This window comes from Tamandua tetradactyla, chromosome 24, assembly GCF_023851605.1.
Source record: "Tamandua tetradactyla isolate mTamTet1 chromosome 24, mTamTet1.pri, whole genome shotgun sequence".
NCBI lineage: Eukaryota > Metazoa > Chordata > Mammalia > Pilosa > Myrmecophagidae > Tamandua > Tamandua tetradactyla.
The window spans coordinates 17583355-17605049 of NC_135350.1; the positions used below are offsets into that span (position 1 = coordinate 17583355).

The following is a 21695-nucleotide window of genomic DNA, read 5'->3' on the forward strand; positions in this document are numbered from 1 at the left end:
ATAGCACATAAAATAGAAAAACATCTGTCCTATTTCCTCTTGATAACCTGTTTCTCTACAGCCATTGTAAGATGACCACAGTAGCAAATGCATGCAGCCTTGCAAGCAAAGCCAGTTAGAGTTTGCAACTCTCGCATCCTCTCTGGCAATGTTTCCAAGGACCGCTGCTTCAGTACATCTGGGGATTCTGTGATACTTGGTGTTTTTCTAGGCATGGCTAAATCACAATCAGAACTATGAAGATGTTATGAAGTTGTAGCTCATATAAACCAAAGAAACCAAACTATTCGGGAATTACTTTTTTCTTGCCTGCTAAGCATATGTTTCCAGAATTGAAGTCAAGCCATAAGTATGCCTATCTTCTTGTGTATAGTTCAATTTACTTTAAGGGATTATGAAATAACCTAATGGTAAGCTTAGCATAACTTCTGAAGAGGAAATAATAAAATGCTGCAGATTAAGATGGCTTTTCAGTTACCACGAGACCCAGGTGGGAGTCATAGGGCCTCTTAAAAACAGCAGAGCATAAGCCGTCACCTCCTTACAGGTGACAGGTGCCACAAACACACATGAAATGAAAAGATCCGCCTGAGCGCGGTACTCTCACCTCCCAACCCTAAACTTCAGCTGGAAAAAGGGTCTAACTCTAAGGTAAAGTTCTCCAGGTGCCAGCCTTAAATGTCATGCTATGCTCTTCATTGTCAAAAGGTTGATATTAGCCTGGCAAACTCTATTCACAGGTATCCAACTCTGAACATTCATAATGTCAATGTCAGGGACAGCAATTCTGAGTAAGAATTTGGTTGATCCCAACTTTCAGTACACTACTTTATAAGTATTAAAGCTATAGAAGAACTCATCAGACTCAACACAAGGTCAGAGTACAGATCATTTAGCAAGTTACAAATTATTTCTTCATAATTTTATACTTTTCTTTCATAATGGAAGATCTTAGCCCTGGCAACGTTAACTCTTCAGCTCCCCTCCAGTTTGTTACACGGTGACAATTCAGACAGGTTAGATTCTTGGTTCATGTTGATTTCTGACAAACTCTCCTCTGCTTCCCACAAGGAGAGACTGGTGCCCTCTCAGAGCATGGGTTGAGCCACCTTTTTTAGGAGCTCTAGTCATTCCAGGGCATATCTGCATTGGGCTTTCTGGTTCCATTGCCGCTGGGGTCTCAGGAGTACTTAAGAATCAGCCTTTCCTCACACCCCAGGGAGCAAGTCTTAAGTTTGGTTACTAGATGGTGAAGTGCAGAGTGCTTCCCACAGACTCTGCTTGGAGTCTATTCAGTGCCTTAGGATTAAGCAGCTCTTTGTTAGACACGGACATCATGATTAAGGATCACCTGGCTCCTTTGTACACCTGTAACCACCAGGGACTTAAGGGAAATGGGAACTGGTCAAAGGTAGGATTCAGCTGTTCCTGGATTCACTGGCTCTTAGTCCATACAATGGCACAGGTATTAAATGATGCCTGGAAGCAGTGCAGTATGTTTGTGCTCTCCTCCTTGTTCCAAGCCATTAACATACATTGAAATGAAACAACACATAACAAAACCAGATAGGTGTATATGTTGATATTCAATGAATACCAAGATAGTAATTGAGTATAAAACTGACCCCACTGATTTCTTTGCAGAACCCCCTTACACTGGGACCTAGGGAACAGCTATCTGCACTCCATTCACAATGCCACTGGAAACAAAATCCATCAATGGTTGACAAGATTTTTAAAATATATGGACTGGCCTTTAATCAATATTACAACAAAATTTCATGAATTTGTTAGAGAGTCTAACTTAGAACTGCCTTGTTGAACTCGGAATTGTCCATTCAAAACCCTAAACAGTCCAACCAACACAGTTAGATATTCTGGGCTGGATCAAGATGAATCATCAGAAAGCACTTAATGCTTTTTAAAGTTTCACGTAGAATAGCTTTCCATGGACTGCACTTTGAAGCAATGGCCTGGTCTTACATTGAAGACTCTTCTATGGCACAGCTTTACAAACTCCACCACTGGCTTCCTAATAGGAATGGTGCTGAGGCCCTTTGCATTCCATCTTTCATTCCCACTATGTGAAGAACCACAGAAAAATCTTCTTTCACTACTACATGCAGGAGGAGCCATAATTTTCCCCAAAAAACCTGTGTCCTTTTTTTCCTAGGAGACAACATGAATTACATGAGCAATTTTATTTCTCTTTTTTCCTTTGGCTACTGAAGCAGAGAGTCAAATTTGTAAAACACATTTAGGATCCCATAGCTTACATGTCTGCATTTTAATAACCCATCTCCCAACATCTTACCTTTTCCCTACCTTTATTTTTCTCCCTCTAGCACTTGTAATTCTATTTTCCTACTTCATTGCATGCATTCCTAGAAGGCATTTCAAATCCTCTCTTTAATAGAACTGAACATGAACAAGGTGAAATAAAGAGATCAATTCTATTTATCTGTTCAGGTGCCTTCTAAGGATTCAAAAATAGAAAGTGACTGAACAGAATATTTCCATTCTGTAATATTATCCATAATTTATCATCCTTTAAATTACATATTTTATATAAGAAGATTTACAACACTAAAATTGAGGGCTCTCCAACTATTGTACTAATAATTAGAATGTCTCTATTAACTGCCCCACATCTAAATGTATATAACAACAATGATCAATATGCAAAGATATACACCAATGCATATCTTATAAAAGCAAAATACTGACAGCAAACCAAATGTCCATAAATAGGGAATGTTTAATTAAGTATTGTGCATCTATACAGTACTAAACTGTGCAGCCACCAAAAAGAATGAGTCAGGTTTACATGCATTGATAAGGCTAGGTCTCTAAAATGTAATATTATATGAAAAAAAGCAAGAATAACATGTGGTATACTGATAACATGCAGCACAGAATAGTTTGTATTGCATGTTATCATTTTACAAAAATGTAGTATTTTTAGAAACGTTTAGAAATCTCTGCAAAGATCAACAGAAAACAGTGCTGCATATTGGAGGTTGGAACCAGGTGCAGGGAAACAGGGAAGCTAGAAGACTTACCTTTGCTGCCTTCCTCTCCCTCTCAATTTTGTACTTATACATGTATTTATTAATTTTTAAAACAAGGTTAAGTAGATAATGGGAACAAGGATCAGAATAAAGAATGGAAAAGATACGCTCCTACACTTTTAAAGTTATTTAAGTACTTTCAAAAATTGCAAGTTTTAAAAAGTATTTTTAAAATAAGCATTTTAAGATTATTAAAAAGCCTTTTCCAAAAAACTTTACTAATATCTCAAAATTCTCACATATTCCTCTTCTAACAGGTCTAGTGAAAAAGCAAATATCATATACATAGCTATAATGATTATGGCTGAAATAAAGATAATAAGAGATCAATAATTAAGCAATCCCTGAAAGAATGCTTGAGTCTTTCTTACAAGTCATAGGACTTCACATGAATAAAAAGTTGACAACAGGTAGGTAGAAAGCCAGGTGGGGTAAGGGAGAGCCTGGAAAAATGGAATGGCCTCACCTTATCCTTCCAAACTCATCCAACTCCCTCTTGTCCAGGAGGAAAGCAGATAAAATATGGGGGCAGACTGTCACTGAACTGTCAGATTCTGGATATAGGACTGTCTGATCCTTGGCTCAGCGTTGTAATCCAGTCTTTCCCGTTGCCTACTTACCATCCGATATAACAGGGCCAATGAATCGAAGTTACAAATGGATGCGCCATTTGACCCTCCTAAATATTTATCCTGTAGAAATACCAGGACACATGCAAAATGACATATGTTCCAGGTTGTTTATTTTAGCACTGCCTGTTTTAGCAGAAGATTAGAACCCATGTAAATGGCCATTAATAGGGGACTAGCTAATGAATGACGGAACAGCCATGCAATAGAATACTCTAAATCCATTATAAAAAAGTGAAGACATTTTTCAGTAACTGATGATATGGAATGCGCCTCCAGATGTACTGGTAAAGAAAAAGGCAAGGTGCAGAACCACCTGTGTGGTATATTTCCTTTTGTGTAAAGGTGGTGGGAAGAAACTATCTTGGAATTTTCCCAAAAGTATGTAAAATATTTCTGGAAGGTACACAAGAAGTTGATAATACTGAAACCTCTAAAAAGGGGTATTTGAGGGAATCAACACATTATATATTACAAAATAAATATTTTTAAAATAATTGACAAGGCTTTTTTTAAAGAAACCTGCACAAAATTGGTGTTTTAGAAAGTAACAAAAGTGTCAGTGTGTGTGGGGGGGGGGAGGGGCGGCGGGGCTGAAGATTAGGGCTGCCTGGTAAGGATGCTGTGGTGAACCTCTCCCCTTCCACACTCGCTGAAGGCACTGCATGGAATCACTCAGCACCACTGCATTATCACCTTAAAATCATGCACTCGATTCAACTGATTCAAAATGCATACAACACGAATTCAGCAGATAAAATGTACTAAATAGAAATGCTGGATACTTTACTTGCCATAGCAGGGGAAGGGGAGGAACACACCTATTTTTTCAGAAGCTTATTGAAAAATTTCCAAGTAGTAAACACCGTGCTGCTTCTGTAGCCAGAAGCGCCTCCACAGTGCCAGTGTGCATGCGTGTGCTTTAAAGCAGTGTATCCCTGTGGCAGGTGCTTGAGGGCAGACCTAGCAGCTGAATTTGCAGAGACTAAAGTGCTTCCTTTTACCTGGCCTGACCTCCCAGTTTGAGGGTACTAGGATTTCTAATCCATAAAGGTTAAGACCTGCAGAGATTAACTTTATGCGGAGATCTTAGGAAATTAGTAGATCTTAACAGTATTATATAAAGATCAGTTCTAAGGGAAAAAGACTGAAAGAACTAAAAGTAATTTCTGTGAAACTTAACTTTGAAGACAGCACTTACTGAAAATTACTTGTTTTGAAAGGTCAAACTACTTCAACACTGATTTTAGTTTGAAATCTACATTCCAAGACCACTTGAAGTTACCCTGAGTACATGGTGTTCTGAAATAACCTTTTCAAGGAAAGTGATGGTTGAATAATCTTAATCAAAAACACTTCTGAACGATTTGGGGATTCGGGTTTAGTAGCTGAGACTAGGTATAAAATTATGAACTGTTTTGCTTTAATCTTATCTCAAAAAATATAATCAGATTCTGCCTCTCACTCCAAAATTACATGAGAAAGCTAATAAACATTAGGACACTGAAGCATGCCCAGCTGAAATAAATTCACAACAGACCCCATTGGCAGTTTTCAGTATGCCTCTGGATAGTATAAACTCTACCCCATTCACCACCACACACACACCCGAGGAGAGTTCCCGTCACTTGTAGGCTGCAAATAATTATATGGGTAAAAATGATTTATATATAAAATGTTGATTCATGTTCAGTGGATCTTGCCACAGTTGTTGACAACAAATGGAAATTTGGAATTTCCAAAGTATTTCATTAGAAATAACCTCTTTATAAAGGTGTAGTTTATATAATTTTGTAACTAGGGAAAGGAAGTCAAGGACCAGGGCAGGGAGCAAGAATTAATAAGTTATGCTCTGTTTAGGAGGCTTAAATGGAGCTTTCTAAATCAAGATACAAGGAAAAAGTGAAGCACAAAATTTAAACATTTCATTTACTAACTCAGAATTATTTCTTTAAACTAAAAGCCTTTTAATTTGAAACATAGACCAATTAATTCAATAATGTATTCATTATTCCTTCCAGTGGCTTACAATCATTAGCCTGATAATATTCCTTATCCAACTAAAGTTTCTTCTATTGTATATTGTATAATAACTCCAAAAAACCTCAGAGTAAATTATTTCTCAGTCCCTCTGTTGCACTAACATATATGTTTATTAAAAGCTGATAAAATCCAAAATTTAAAAATTAAATAGGATTTATACAGTACAACCTTCACTTACCTCAGGGAGAATGTAGGAGGAAATGAGGCAAAGAACTAATAAGGCAAAGTCAAGCTTTAAGTGTAAATTTTCTATCTTTCCAAAATCTCCAGCAGGAACACAATAAAACATCTGCATTTTGCCTAGTCTTAAGAAGAAATGACATAAAACCACACTAATTTACTAATTTCCTTCAGAAACCACAAATTGCTCACTGTCAGCCAAAAAACTTAGAAACAAGATAGCCTTGTTGAAACCTGGAATTAGTTATATTTTAAGTTTTTCTTCACAGCTCCATAAAGTGCTTTCAACAGAAATCCTATTTTCATAAGTCACATAGGCAGCCAAATCTCCAAGTAAACTGAGTGACAATCACATGGAAATACCAAATTTAAATCTATGTACACTATTCTATATTAAAGAAATTCTCAGATGGAGTTTAGAACTGGAACTACTTAGAAATTAGCTGAGAAGTGTCAAACAACTAACCTTGTGCAAAACTCGGCACTCAAACTCAGGTCTCCCAAACTGTCTAGAGCTTTTAGTTAAGAGTTGTTGCAACTGTCAAACAAGAATTTTAGATCTGGCAACACTTTCTTTCAGAAATAAAGGTGAGATAAGGCAGTCCTAGATAAACAAAATCTGAAGAGGTTCATTACCATTAGAAATGCCCTATAAGCTTTACCAAAGGATGTTCTTCAGATTGAAAGGAAAGGACACTAGACAGTGGTTCAAAGTGGCATAAAAAAATAAAGACCTCTGGTAAAGGTAACCATTTGGGTAATTGCAAATGCCAGTACTATTGTATTGTATTTTGTGGGATACGTAACACCACTTCCTACTCCCTACAGGTGCTAAAGTACAAATGCATAAAAATAATGATAAATCTATGGTTTTGAACACACATTGTACAAAGGTAAAAGTGTAATGAGTGCAAAAATAGTGAGAGGATGGATAGGTATAGAAAAGTGTATATGTATGCTATTGAAGTCAAATCTGAATGTTACATATTTAGGATATTAAATTTTAGCCCCCATGTTAATCACAAGAAAAATATATGGAAAATATATCTAGATAGAAAAGACATTCAATTTAGTACAATAGAAAAATTAAATAAATATGAAAATCAGCAAAGAACAGAGGGGTAATAAAGGTATAAGACTAACAAAAGGCTAAACAGCAAAATGACAGAAGAAAAGTCCTGCATTATTAGTAGTAACTTTAAATGTAAATGGATTAAACTCTGCAGTCAAAAGGCAGAGATTGGCAGAATGATGAAAAGCATGATCCAAATATATGTTTTCTGTAAAGACTCCCCCTAAATTCAAGCACACAAATGGGTTGAAAGTGAAAGGATGGAAAAAATATACCATACACATAGTAACCAAAAGAAAGTTGGGCTCACTATATCAATATCAGGTAAAATAAACTTTAAGTAGAAAGAAGTTATGAGGGACAAAGATGGTTACTGTATATTAATAAAGAAGTAAATTCAACAAGAAGATGTAACAATTATGAATATACATGCACCTAACAGCTCCAAAATATATGAAGTAAAAACTGACAGATATGAAGAGAGAAATTAACTGTTCTACCTTAATAGTAGGAGACTTTAATATACCACTTCCAATAATGGAATATCTAGACAGAAGTTCAATAAAGGCACAGAAGACTTCAATGAAGCTCTAAACCAACTAGACCTAACAGACATACATAGAACACTTTGCTTAACAATAGGACACACCTTCCTCTCAAGTGCACATGGATTATTTCCCAGGCTAGACCAAATCTTAGGTCACAAAACAAGTCTCAATAAGTTACAAAATAATGAAATCATACAATGAATCTTCTCTGACCACAACAGAATGAATTCAGAAATCAATAGCAGAGAACTGGAAAATTAAAAATCAAGTGTAAAGTAAACCAGGCACTCTTAAACAACCCATGGAGTAAAGAAGAAGTCACAAGGGAAATTTGGAAATACCCTTAGGTAAACAAAAATGAAAATACAACATACCAAAACTTAAGGGATGTGGCAAAGGCAATGCTGAGAGGGGAATTTATAGGTCTAAATGCTTATATTAGAAAATAAGAAATATTTCACATCAGAGATTTAACCTCAAAACTGGAAGAACTAGAGAAATTTAGAGTAAGCTAAACCCAAAGCAAGCAGAAGGAAGGAAATAACAAATTAATATTTGTTGGGGATAAATGAAACAGAAAACAAAACAAAACAAAAAACAATAAAGAGAATGAACAAAACCAAAAAAGTTGGTTCATTGAAATATTAAAAAAATTGACAAATTTTAAGCTAGACTACAAAAAAAAAAAAGAGAGAGAGAGAGAGAGAGAGAGAGTGAGGACACACACAAAAAAATCAGAATTGAAAAAAGAGGGACATTACTACCAATCTTTGAAATAAAAGGACTATAAGAGGAAACTTGAATAACTGCATGCCAATAAATTAAGATAACCTAGATGAAATGGACAAATTCTTAGAAACACACAAACTACCTATACTGACTCAAGAAGAAATAGATGATCTCAACAAACCAATTATTATTAAAGAGATTGAATCAGTAATCAAAAACCTCCCAGGACCAGATGGCTTCACAGGTGAGTTCTACCAAACATTCTGGAAGACTTAACACCAATTCTGCACAAACTCTTCCAGAAAATTGATGAGGAGGGAACCCTCCCTAATTCATTCTATGGGGCCAACATCATCCTCATACCAAAGCCAGATAATGATAGTATAAGAAAAGAAAATTACAAACCAACATCCCCTATATATAGATGCAAATATCCTCAACAAAGTACTAGCAAAACAAATTGAACAGCACATTAAAAGAATTATGCATGCGGGCTGTTCAGTAGTAGAATGCTCGCCTGTGATGCAGACCTGGGCTCAATTCCAGGCCTATGCACCACTCAGAAAAGAAGTATGCACCATAATCAAACAGGATTTATTCCTGGTATACAAGGGTGTTTGAACATAGAAAATCAATTAGTGCAATATACCACATTAACAGAATGAAGGGAAAAACAAAACAAAACAAAACACATGATCATCTCCACTGGTACAGAAAAGGCAATTTATGAAATTCACCATAAAAATACTTCTTCATAGTGCCTGCCCATGTAGGGGGAATAAAAAACACTTCTTCACTAAAAACAAACATTTAGAAAATTAGGAATAGAAGGAAACTTCCTCAACTAACAAAGGGCATGTATGAAAAAACTATAGTTAGCATCCTATTTAATGGTGAAAGAATGAAAGCTTTCCCTCTAAGTTCAGGAACAAGACAAGGATGCTTACTGTCATCATTGTACTGGAAATTCTAGACAAAGTAATTACATAAGAAAAAGAAATAAAAGGCATCCAAGTTGGAAAGGAACAATTAAAACTTTCAATATTTGCAGACGATATGATCATATATTCATAAAATCCTGAAAAATACATAACAAAGCTCCTAGAACTAATAAATTCAATGAAGCTGGAGGGTACAAGATTAATAACCAAAACTCACTAGTGTTTTATACACAAGCAATGAACAATCAGATGAAGAAATAAAGAAAAAATCCATTTGCAAAAGCAACTAAAAGAATCAAGTATCTAGGAATTAATCTAACCAAGGATATAAAGGACTTACATGCAGAAAACTATAAAACATTGATAAAAGAAATCAAAGACTTAAAAAATGAAAGTCCATTCCATGTTCATGGACTGGAAGATTAAATGTTGCTAAGATACCAATTCTATCCAAAGCGATTTATGGATTCAGCACAATCCCAATAAAAATTCCAACAACCTTCTTTGCAGAAATGGAAAAGCCAATCATCAAAATTCATATGGAAAGCCTGCCTATGCCCTCAGAAAAAAATTATATGGAAGGATAAAGGGCCCTGAATAGCCAAAGTCATCTAGAAAAAAAATGAAGTTGAAGGACTCATGCTTTCCAATCTTAAAACTTAGGACAAAGCCACAGTAATGAAAACAGTATGGTACTGGCACAAGGACAGACATAAAGAACAACGGAAGTGACAGCTCAGAAATCAATCTTTACATTTATGGCCAACTGGTTTTTGACAAAGGTAGACTGTCCACTCAATTGGGCAAGAAGTCTTTTCAACAAATGGTGCTTGGAAAATTGGATCTTCATTTGCAAAAGAAAGGAGGAGGCCCTCTACCTCAAATCTCATAGAAATACTAACTCAAAATGGATTAAAGACCTAAATATAAGAACTGGAACTATGCAACTCCTAGAAGAAAATGTAGAGAAGCGTCTTCAGAACCTTGTGTAAGGCAATGGTCTCTTGTCTTTACACCCAAAGCACAAGCAACCAAAGAAAAAATAAATAGGATCTCAGCAAAACTAAAAAGTTTTGTGCACCAAAAGATTTTACATGAAAATAAAACGACCACCTACACAATGGGAGAAAATATTTGGAAACCACACATCTGATAAATGTTTAATATCCAGAATATATAAAGAAATCCTTCAACATAAGAATGAAAAAACAAAGAACGCAATTTAAAAATGGGCTGGAGGAAGCCAAGGTGGCTCAGCAGGCAGAGTTCTCACTTGCCATGACGGAGACCCAGGTTCAATTCCCGGTGCCTGCCTATGCAAAATAAGTAAATAAATAAATAATAGAAAATTAAAAAATAATAATAATAAATAAAAATGGACTGAATACTTGAACAGACATCTCTCCAAACAAGTTATACAAATGGCCAGAAACAGCACACGGAAAGGTGTTCAACATCTTTAGCCATCAGGGAAATGCAAACTAAAACCACCAGATACCATTTCAGACCCATCCGAACTGGCTACTGTTAAGAAAATGGAAAATTACAGTGTTGGAGAGGATGCAAAGAAATAGGAACATGCATTCACTTCTGAGGAGAATGTAGAATGGTGCAGCCTTTGTGGAAGGCAGTTGGATGGTTCCTTGGAAAGTTAAGTATACAGTTAACATATAACCCAGGAATCCCACTTCTAGATAAATACCCCAAAGAATTGAAAACAGGGACTCAAACAGATATTTGCACACCAAGGTTCAAAGCCACATTATTCACAATTGCCAAAAGAGGGAAGCAACCCAAGTGCTCATCAACTGATGAATGGATAAACAAAATGTGGAATATTATTCAGCCATAAAAAAAAGAATGGAGTCCTGATACATGTGTCAACATGGATGAAATGTGAAGATATCATGTAAGGTAAAATAAGCCAAACACAAGAGGATAAATATTGTATGATCTCACTGATATGAAATAATTAGAATAAACATACTTACAGAGTCAGAATCTAGAATATAGGTTACCAGGGAATGAGGTAGGGATAGGAAATAGGAAGCATAGCCTTAAAATGTACAGAGTTCTTATCTGGAATGATGGAGATGTTTTGGCTATGGATGGTGGTGATGGTGGCACAAAATTGTGAACATAATTTACAGCACTGAAACATATATCCAAATATAGTTTGAAAGGGAAATTTTAAGTTATATACATGGTAATAGAATACATTTTTTTTTAAATCCATGGAACTGCACTATACAGTTAACCCTAAGTTAAACCACGGACTATAGTTAATAGTACAATTATAAAACGTGCTTTCACATTTGAACTATATTTCACAAATGCACCACAGCAATGCAGGCTTTTAGCAATAGGGTGGTATAGGGGAATTCTTTATTTTATACATGATTGTTCCGTAAACCCACAACTTCTCTAATTAAAAAAAAAGTTGTTCCATGCTATGTTTCCATTGCATACACAGCTTTTTAAAGTATACAACCCCTGAGAAATCTTTATTATAGAGGTTTCCTCCAGGTATTAAAAATTGTCAATATGATTAAAATGAAATGTACATTAAGATGATGGAAAAGTTAAGGAACAGAATAATTACAGAGCAAGAAACAGAAATATTTTGTGATGATTCATGTGTGATTTGAGGAGTTGTGTGCTGTGAATGTATAATCATCAGTATGAACATATGAAATAAATTTCACTTTACAATAAAAAGCCATGTCAATAGTCAAGAAAGGTAAAACCCAAGACAATTATATCAAATTTTGTATTTTCAAAATGCTGGAAATTCATTTATGAGTCAAGAACACAAAACAAAGAACCAAATAACAGAAAGAAGCCAAGGGTATAACCTTCAAAATAACTGAAAACACAACCAACCTACTTCTGGATTACGTCCTGCCTTCTCTAGCAGGGCAGGTATGTTGGGATAAACACATGGATTATGTGGGCAGGAGGCACAAGGACAGCACTATGCCTGCTCGGTTAGCATCTCTGATCCTTCCTTCCTCAGTCCCAGAGGGAAGGAAGGGAATTCTCCTGGCTGAATATGGCTTTGAAGCTAAACTTTGTGAGCTAGAAGGGCGAGTGACTCTCGCACCCTGCGATGGTAGTCAGCCTCTACAAAGCCTGTACACAGGGGGCTAGCCAGTGAAAATGAAACGTTGCATGTTTGTGGAGACATGTATATATGACATGAATATTGAGGCAAAATATCTCACAAATGCTCAACCAAATGGACTGGACATTCACCAAAGGATCACTGCACTAGGGCATGAGGTCTGACAAATGATATAATGAGGGCACTGCTTTCCCCGTACTTATATGTATGTCTTCTCAGGAATAAATTGGGGGGTTCGGTGTATAGGCGGGGATAGTTCCCTTTTACTTTGCTATGCTAACTTAGTGGAAAATTCCAAAGTGAATTATTCAGGAAAACGAGAACCAGGTCACCTTTGATAAGGAAAGGAGAATGTGTCTCATGAGAAAGAACTCTGAGAATATCTAAAGGTCAGAAAGGCAAAAACGTACTTCACATAAAATTTCCTACATGCTCTGTGGAATTTTTATTCCAATGCATTTTCTTTGAATAGACGTAGGCAAAGCTTTTAATTTCATAGACTTCCATCAAACAAAACAAAACAAAACAGTTTTTAGAAATAAACTATCTGTCTCCACAAACCTCTTTGGGGGGCCGTTCTTCCCCTCTGAGCTGACCTCTCACCCCCACATTCCTCTACCTGTTTGTATCAAAAGAAAGACAGGTAGAATTCTGATCTGACAAGAGACATGTGGACCTTCTGAGGTCCTGGAGGGAGGGGGGGACACATAGAAGGAAATGTACATCTTTGAACTCATGTTTACAATCTTTGCATCTTCAATACTACCTGTAAAGAGCCATATGGACCTTTTTAATTTAAAGGAATTTTATTTTATTGCAACAACGGAAAAATGAACCATTTTTCATTTTGGAAGTATAAAACAATATATATGTATATATCATGCTTAATGAACAAAAGACCTGATAGGCAGGGTTAAGTCCCACCCTGCAACATTGCTTTAGTGTTCCTTTATATTTCTTTACTTTTGTCAAACACATATTTGGTATTTACTCTGTGCCATGAAGAGTTTTAACTGCTTTACAAAAAGAAATCCATTTAAATCTCATAGTGGTCCTTTAAGGTATATATTATTATATCCATTTTAGAGATGAGAAAAATAAAGCACAGAGAGGCAGAGTGAATTGCCCAAAGTCACACAGGTAATGAGGTGGAACTGGAAGTTAAACCCAGCAGTCTGGTTCCAGAGTTCAAGTTCCCTTTCATTATGCAGCCTCTCAAATCAAAGTTAAAGTAAACTGTGATTTGTGCAGGATCATCTTTCACCCTTTTAGAGCATTACCACTTAATAATTAGTTCATACTGGGATGCATTTCCCCAGATTCTTGAAACCAGAGTGAAAAGGCAAATATTATCAAATCCTACTTGTGATCACCTTGCAATCTTTTGGAAACATATTGAAAGTATAAAAAATAATAAAATAGTGTTCCAAATCTTCAGCAAAAGCTACTGTGCACAGAGGAAGTGCTGGGAAATGTTTGAATGTTTAAATTCTGTAATATCACTTTGAAAGGTGTCTTTATACTCATTCAAATTCATAATTGCCTGCTAGTGCATAAGAGAGAAAATTCAATTACATGGATAAAGAGAAACAGAACAGCTCTCAAAGGCTCTTCCTGGGGAATTCCACAGTCCATGAACCTCTAAGAGTCAGAGGAATTTTCTTTGGAATTCTTTAGCACATCTGGTGGAGCACATAGGTACTCCTACACCTCTCTGATGGCTCTGAAATTCTGCCTCCAGGAAAAGTGCACTTGGCTGCAGCTCAGGGAATCCTGACAACACAGCCTCATCCTGGATAGGGCTGGTGCACTGTGTACACCTCACAGCACTTCAACATTCACTTTGAAAGTTTCCTGAAAATTATGGCAGCAAAGCAAGGAAACTATTCCTACAAAGAAACTACTCTTTTCTTTTCTTGAAATCAGGAGGTGTGTGTATGTGTGTGTGTGTGTGTGTGTGTGTGCGCGTGAAGCCAAGAAAATAGTCTTCTCATCCTTTGCTTATTATCAGAGCCTGGTGTCTCTTCAAATTCCATACCTGTGGCCTCCAGCTGCACAAATACTTCTCACAATGTGGTACAAGTAGCAGAGGACTAAATTTCACTAGGCATCTTTTCACTTTTTCATCATCTTCCTCCAACAACAATTTTAAATAGGCTAACCAGTGGGGGCATAGCAGCTCACCTAGTTACTTCCTTATCTGGAAACCAGAGTTATTACCATCTCCCTCCAGCTGAATTCAGGGACCAAAATGTGCAAAGGGTCAGCCTGGTGGCTTGCACATGGCAGGTAGTCAGACAGTCCCCTTCCCCTTTCTACCCCCAACTCAGAGAAGCCAGCTTATATATGCAATTTCAGAGTCAACCTCTCACTGTCACTCTCTCTCCTTTGCAAAATTAAGGTTAGACATCATCTGAACTTCTCAAGGGTTAAGAGTTAGGAATTCCTATCTTTCCCGAACTTTATTTTACCTAACTTCTCACAGTGCTAGCACATCCATAAGGCAGGCTCCTACCTTTCTAGCTCCAGTCTTCTTAATTCCCTACTCTATTCCTCTAAGCCCCTTCCTACTTAGGAAAGCACATATCCAGTGTGGAACCCAGCTTAGTTCCCATGATATCATCAGACATGCCAACTCTCACTCTAAAGATGTCCTGAGAATTATGTGGTCATTTTGGGCTACTGGGGGGGGGGGTGATGGGTGGGCATAAAGCTGGAGATTCAGATAAAATGCTGAGAAAAAAATTCTTAAATTCTCAATACTTGCAATGTGACTGAATTTTGCCATCTGAATATCATTTCTTATCACAGGAAATGGAAAAATCAGTGTTCTGATTGAGCGCTTATTATACGAGGATGATTATTATTTTTACAGAACTTAGAAATGATGGGGTTTTTTAGAGGTTTTATCTGATTAGACTGGGTGGCCCATTTAGAACAAAGTCAATATAACCTTACTTCAAAAACAAATTTGCAAATGGGCCACTAAGGTAAGGATTTTACAACTACTATAAGATTCAGAGTTTATTTAGTGTAAATTCAGTCTAGACTCACTATCTTACTCCCATCTTAGCGCCTGGAGCAAAGGAGAGAAAAGGGGAGCTGGAGATATTGGGTGCAAATGCTAAAATGAGCATTCTAGCTGGCTCTCTGGGAATAACAAAGCTTAATACAGGTGCAAGGGGCAAGAATAAAAAGTCAGGGACTGTATCTGAAAAGTCACAGGTCAGACCAGCATCCCAAGCCTTGCTCAGTAAGGAGCCTTCTGATGTGTGACATGAAGTCATGAGTGACGGTGGAAAGCCCCACCTCCCAAGCAGCCCAAGGCCTCCGGAGATGATACTCACGCTGACACTGTCCCCAGGACCGGCGAGCCCAGCCCCAGCAGCAATCAATCCTTCCACCATAACGACACAGGCCAATCGATGACACTATCTGCCTGGGCCACCTACCAAACAAAAAGATTCCAAATAAATACAGACACACATAGGATTAAAAATAACATCCTCATTGTTATTATTTTAGGAAAAAATTTGAAACCATGCCCAATAATTTTCTATTAACTCTTTCATGCCTGCAGAAACGTAAAGATTAAAACACCTTCGCTGAAAGTTATGATTTACTTTCATATTTCAGACAGTTACACATACACACAGGAGTAGGAAAAAACATGGAGGGAGGTATCCTTTCTTAGTTGAAAATAACACCAGCTAAAACCAAGAATTCCCAAGGCCGCCCCTTGCAGGGTGGTTTCTGAAGCTTGAAATAAAACAGATTTCAACGACTGGCACCTGTTACTGACAGGAATGTCAGTTTTGATGACTGAACATAAACTGAAAACTATTAAATAATACAAGACATATCAGAGCAGCAAAAAAAATTAATTTCTGCCTCACATAAAGGGTAAAAGGGGGAGAAAGAGGGGAAGTTCATCAAAATCAAATGAAATGGAACTCTTTTCCAGATATACCCCTTGGCAGAAATGTTCCCAGAAAAAAAATGTACTAGAAAAAGAAATCTAAATATCAACCAAGAAGAGTTTAAAGTATAGCTGACATCTCAAGTGTCCTTGTGGTTTGAAACTTTCCTGTATCAACAATTCATCTTATTTTCCTCTATAATGTAAATAAAGACTAAAGAAAGTATTCAGTTTCAAGATACTGATTTATTCACCAGATTCCACTCTAACACCTTTTATGGTAAATTGTCTCATTGTTTAGATTCACACCTAAATGGCTTTTTTCTTTGTTGTTATTACAGAGAACCAACATTTCATTTGGATGTTTTAGACATCTTTTTAAAGCTACACTGAAATCTTATATATAATCAGATGATGTATTTCTTGTTGCAAATGTGTGTGCACAAAACTCACAACATACCGGTGTGTGGGCAAAGAATTGCTTTAAAAAAAAAAGTCTACCCTTTGGGCGCTAGCCACATTTTCTTAAATTCTCCTTATCTTTTCAACTCTTTTTTCCCCACTTTTACTTCCCCCTTATACCCTCAGGTCCAAAATACAAAATAACCCCGAACTTTCTATTTCCTGCAGCCAGGAGGTAAACAAAAGGCTGTGCTTTTTCTCCTAAGCGTTTCACTTCCATCCCCTTCAGAAACAAGATCGCCAATCAGTAGTGGAATCGATTTCTTCCCAGATTGCAGGTAAAACAGGTGCGGTATCTTTCTTAAGGACTGCGAGGGGGGTTGGGGAAGCAGTGACCGAGTGACCCGGGTTACAACCTCTCCTGGCCGCGCCTGCCTGGGTTTTTTGCGCGAGTGCAGCGATCCTCTCACCAGGCGAGTCTCGAGTCTGTAAGTGTGTGGAGGAGGGCTAACCTAGCACACCCTCCCGACACACATATACGCACACTGCCGCATGCACACACACGCCCCAGCGGATCCCGCGGCTGGGGGAGAGGGCGCCGCGCGCTGCCGCCGCGGCAGGACACGCTGAGTGACAGCCGAGCCCGAGCCCGGGGTTGCTGGAACCTGTCAGAGCACGCAGCAGTCAGGCTCGCCCAAGGACTGAAAAGCAGGGCACGCACATGCACGCACATGCACACACACACACGTAGCGTTCCTCTTGTCAGCCCTTATTTTAAGTCCTCCTTCCTCAAGAAAGCCAACTGGGGGAGGCAAACAGGTCCCCCGCTCCTCGCCTAATGTTTCTCGCCCCGACCCCTGCGTGTGGTTGGCCCTGACAGCTCCGGGTCGGGATTTCGCCTGGGGCGCCTGGAAGTTTCCCCACTGGTGCGCCGTCTAAATAAAGAGCTAGAGTTTCCCATCCAAAAGAGGTCCCGCGCGTCACGTCCACTTAGGGGCAAAACTGCGCCCTCAAAACCAGGATCGTGGGCTTGAGCCTCTGTTCGCCTCCAGCCCTAAATTCCCGAACCCAGAACAGAGAAGGATGGCTTGCCCGAGCTGAGGAGACGCCATCCCGGAGCCCAGTCGCGGCTGCGACCCGGGAGTCGCAGGAGGCGCGCCCTCCCGGGTCCCGGGACGCCGCTGGCTCCCAAGCGATTCGCAGTCGATCGGAGCGGCTCGACAGCTCTCCTACTGCCGAGGTTGTGCAGTGGTCCAACTTCTGCACCGGGGAGAAAAATGCCTCTCAGACCGCGAAACTCCGCGGAGACGGGAGACCCCAGGGTAGCGAGCGTGAAATGAGCGAAGGTAGGGGGAGAGGGAAAGCCGGGGGTCAACTCACCTCCCGTCAAACTCCGCGGCCGCCGGCAGGTACAGCGAGGACAGCAGCAAAAACAGCGTGAGCAGGAAATCCATGCTTGGCGGCGAGAGCCGGGGGACAGCGGAGCGCGGGGAACAGGCTGCGGGTGGGAGAGGAGGTTGCGGGGCGCAGAGCAGAGGCACGCTAGCCTCCCCGATTCGGCTCTCCGGTGGCGCCTGCGAGCTGCAGACTCCGGGAATCCCCTGACGCCGCCGCCACTGCTGCCACTCCCGGAGGAGAGCCGCGCGGCAAGCAGGCGGAGCGGGTCTGCGGCGCGACGCCGGGAGCCCCCTCCGGCTCCCTCCCCGGGAGGGGAGGCGCTGCAGGGGGAGCTGCGCCGCCCGCGAGGAGGGGCGCGGGAGTGAGGGGGGCGCGCGTGCGCCGGACTTGCAGCCTTCCCAGCCCCGCGCGAGGGGTAAGGGAGTTCAGCCCCTCCCGGGGCCCCGGCGGGGTGAGAAACCCTAGGGCGGGGGCGCTGCTGGAAGGCAGCGTCTTTTGGGGTCCAGCCAAGCCGGGCGAGCCCCAGGTTGGAAGAAAAGTTGCAAGCCGGGGCCGGGAGAGGGAAAGCTGGGTGCTCAGCAGGAAAGCGAGAGGTGGGGAGGAATGGGGCTCCAGGCGTAGGTGCGCGCTCCGCGGTTCCGCCCCAACAGGTGGTGACCGCAAGGACCAACCGTAGCTTTCGCGGGAGGGCGGAGAAGCCCAAGACAAGAGAGGTTTATGGGGTTGGAGCTGAACACTGTCTGCATTTAGCGAAACCTCAGCACGACTTGCACAAATTAGCAAAGGCAAACTCCAGGAGTTGCTTCTCCCACAGAGCTGGCAAAAGCTTTTTTTTTTAAAATTTTGTAACCAACCGAAAGAAATGTTTGGCTCTCCAGTCGAGTTTTGAAGAAGAAACTTGCAGTCTATTTCTGTATCACCCAGCTCAGCTCAGCTCAGAACACACTAGGATAGGAACGGTCGCCCCTCCAGGGTACTTATCCACCAGAGAGGGAAAGTTGCTACTACTTCGGAGTCTTTATGATGCCTAATGAGGCTGATATCATTTAGAAACCATATTAAATCACCACTGCTTCGTTGTTGCAGAGTAAAAAGTATTATTGTACGGAAGAACTGTTCAAATGAAACACATAGTGATTATCCTAAAGTGCATGTTAATACGTAAGTCAAATCAATTTCACCCTACTCTAGTGACTCCCCAGTGCTGCGGACTCGCCTGCCTCCTCCCTCTTTCTACTCCATAGACCCAGCCTTAGAGCCCTTGACTGCCTGCGCCCAGACATCTGCATGTCCCCAACCTCATTTCCTTCAGTCTGAGCTCAAATGTCATTTCTTTGTTGGGGCCGGTTACCCTATTTAAAAACTGCAGCCTGCCCACTCCTAATGCCCCCTACCCTGTTCCACGTTGTCCCTTCTCTGTATCCCTTGTCTTCTAGTTTAGTATATAATTTGCTTATTTCTTGTTTGTATGTCTGTGTGTTTGTAAAGCTCCTTCCCGCTAGGATGCCTAGAACGGTATCTGGCATATGGTAGGGGCTCATTAATGTTTGCTGAATAAATTTGTTACATTAAAAACTTTTTTCTATCTCTGTTTTCTTTTTGAGGTTTCTACAACTTCACAATTTTAATGGAAAGTTCTGTGGCAGGGTGACCTCAGTATCCTGAACTCTATGTGTGCAAAAACAGGAATTTTCTGCAAGTAAAGGAAAAGAATAGTTTCAACTTAAATGACTCTGATTCCAAGTTGTTTTCTGTTAGCAAAACAAGTTTCTATTTTAACCTCAGGAAACATCCATGCCAATTCAGGGTTGGGACATTATTTTAGGCAAACAGCTTGGTGTCATCCATTTCAGATCCTTATAATGAAGTCCAAATATGTAGGAATCAAAATATTTTTCTACAGAAAATCAAATTTTTTAAGTGTAATGTAGGCTGAGTTCCAGGCTCCAGTGACTACTCCATAGCTGTTTTCTTTATTTATTGGTTCCTGGGATGCATGTGCAAATAAACCCCACTAAAACAATGCATGATTAGGGAGAAAAGGGCTCACCTACAGGCTGAAAAACCGGAAATGGAAGGAAGGAAGAGCCAGTGAAAATGAGATGGCTGTCTGGTTCAAAAGAATGATGCTCCTTCTTCGCATCTCTCTTTTATTGTTTGCGGATCTTTTCTTTGACCCAGAGAATGCTCCATTCACCTTTCTACTTGAGTCCCTGCTTTGTGACATTCAGTTAGGAAGACTTGTCTGATTTTTTGCTATCTTATATTCTCTTATAACAGTGTGTGCCCCCTAGCATAGCTCTTAACGCATTTTGTGAAACTTCCTCTCTGCTATACTAGGCTCTCCTAAGATACTAGACTAACCAATAGGAGGACAAGGGCAATTCCTGTCTTGTCACTGTATCTCCTGTGCCCAGCGTAATGCCTGGTACAAGGCTTACATTCAGTAACTATGGATTGGATTGGATTGGATTGAATTCTGCCTGGTATATTTAGTTTGTCTCTTGAGGCGCTGTAGCTGGTTATATTAGTCTTTGTTGACTCATGGAATGAGAAGACTTTGGTTATTGTGCTGCAATTCTGACCTCCAGTGATCATTCCCAAAATAAAGAAGTTGAGTTCCCATGGGAGTGACACTTCACTATTTCAGTCTTTAAAAGCACAAGCAAAAACCAGATCAAAGAAACTTGCTTTTAGCAACATCTGTTCTTTTTCAGTATGACATCCTTTTGGTTAGGTTTCATACCAGGTAGTACCACCTTGCAAGTAACAATCTCAGTTTTCTCACTCACAAATAATTATCGATTTCTGTTCACAATAGAACCAAACAAACACAACTTCATAAACTTGGAATTCAAAAGTCCTTTCTGAATTATTTGGTCATTAAAGAAAACACAAATATTTACTGAAAGCCTACAATATCACTATTTCTAAATGCTGGGAATTCAGCTGGGAACAAGACAAAGCCCTGTCCAGAAACAGTTTACATTCCAGTGGGGGAGCAAGACAATGAGTGCTGTAAAGAAAAAAAGAGAAGGATAAGTGATAGAAGTGATGGGAGTGTGATTTTAGATAAGGCAGTTCGATCACTTCTCGGGAGGTGACATTTGAGCAGAGACCGAATGTTACAAATATCAATTCTAAAGCCTTAAATAAATGATTAGCAAGTATAATCTCAGACTATATTAAAAAATAATCCATCATAGTCAAGTTGACAGAAAATCCCTATGTGAATAAAGGGTTAACAAAATCCTTTCCCCTTCTGCCTGAGAATCTGGCCTTCTGTTAAGGTTCTAGCTCTGTTCCCCTAGCAACCTGATAAGGTGGTATGTGAACTATGTTGTTATACTGCTGGCAAAAATGACCCCCTGATTGGTAACCTACTTTTGGACAAGGAGAACCAAATATATTTTATAGCAAACCATAGCGTTGCTACCTTAGTGCAGTGACTCATGGCAGGACATATGTCTTGCAGGATCCTGGGCACTATGCCTAAGGGGTTGTTGCAAGGGATATTGGCTCCTAAGGAGCATAAGATTGTTAAGCTGAGGTAGTTTCATACCTGTTTGATGATTTCGCATATTGCACCTGAGCTGCATTGCTCTATGGATTGCTCTAAGGCTTTCTGTTGAAGAGGAC

The 21695-nt window shown here is 39.6% G+C and overlaps 1 protein-coding gene across 5 annotated transcripts in view; it reads right to left on the reverse strand.

Moving 5' to 3' along the window:
- The window catches only part of NPNT (nephronectin), a 129190-nt gene extending 110844 nt beyond the window's left edge, over positions 1-18346 (reverse strand). For 2 of the 5 annotated variants that reach the window (XM_077142630.1, XM_077142628.1), the window contains exons 1-2: positions 18039-18345; positions 15685-15785 (exon numbers count right to left, since the gene is read on the reverse strand). In XM_077142630.1, coding sequence (XP_076998745.1) covers positions 15685-15785; positions 18039-18112 — 175 coding nt within the window. In that variant the 5' untranslated portion in view covers positions 18113-18345. Of the gene's footprint in view, positions 1-15684; positions 15786-18038 lie in introns of all 5 variants that reach the window. The other 3 variants (XM_077142631.1, XM_077142629.1, XM_077142632.1) reach the window with 2 other exon arrangements.
- Between the last annotated feature and the right edge of the window lie 3349 nt (positions 18347-21695).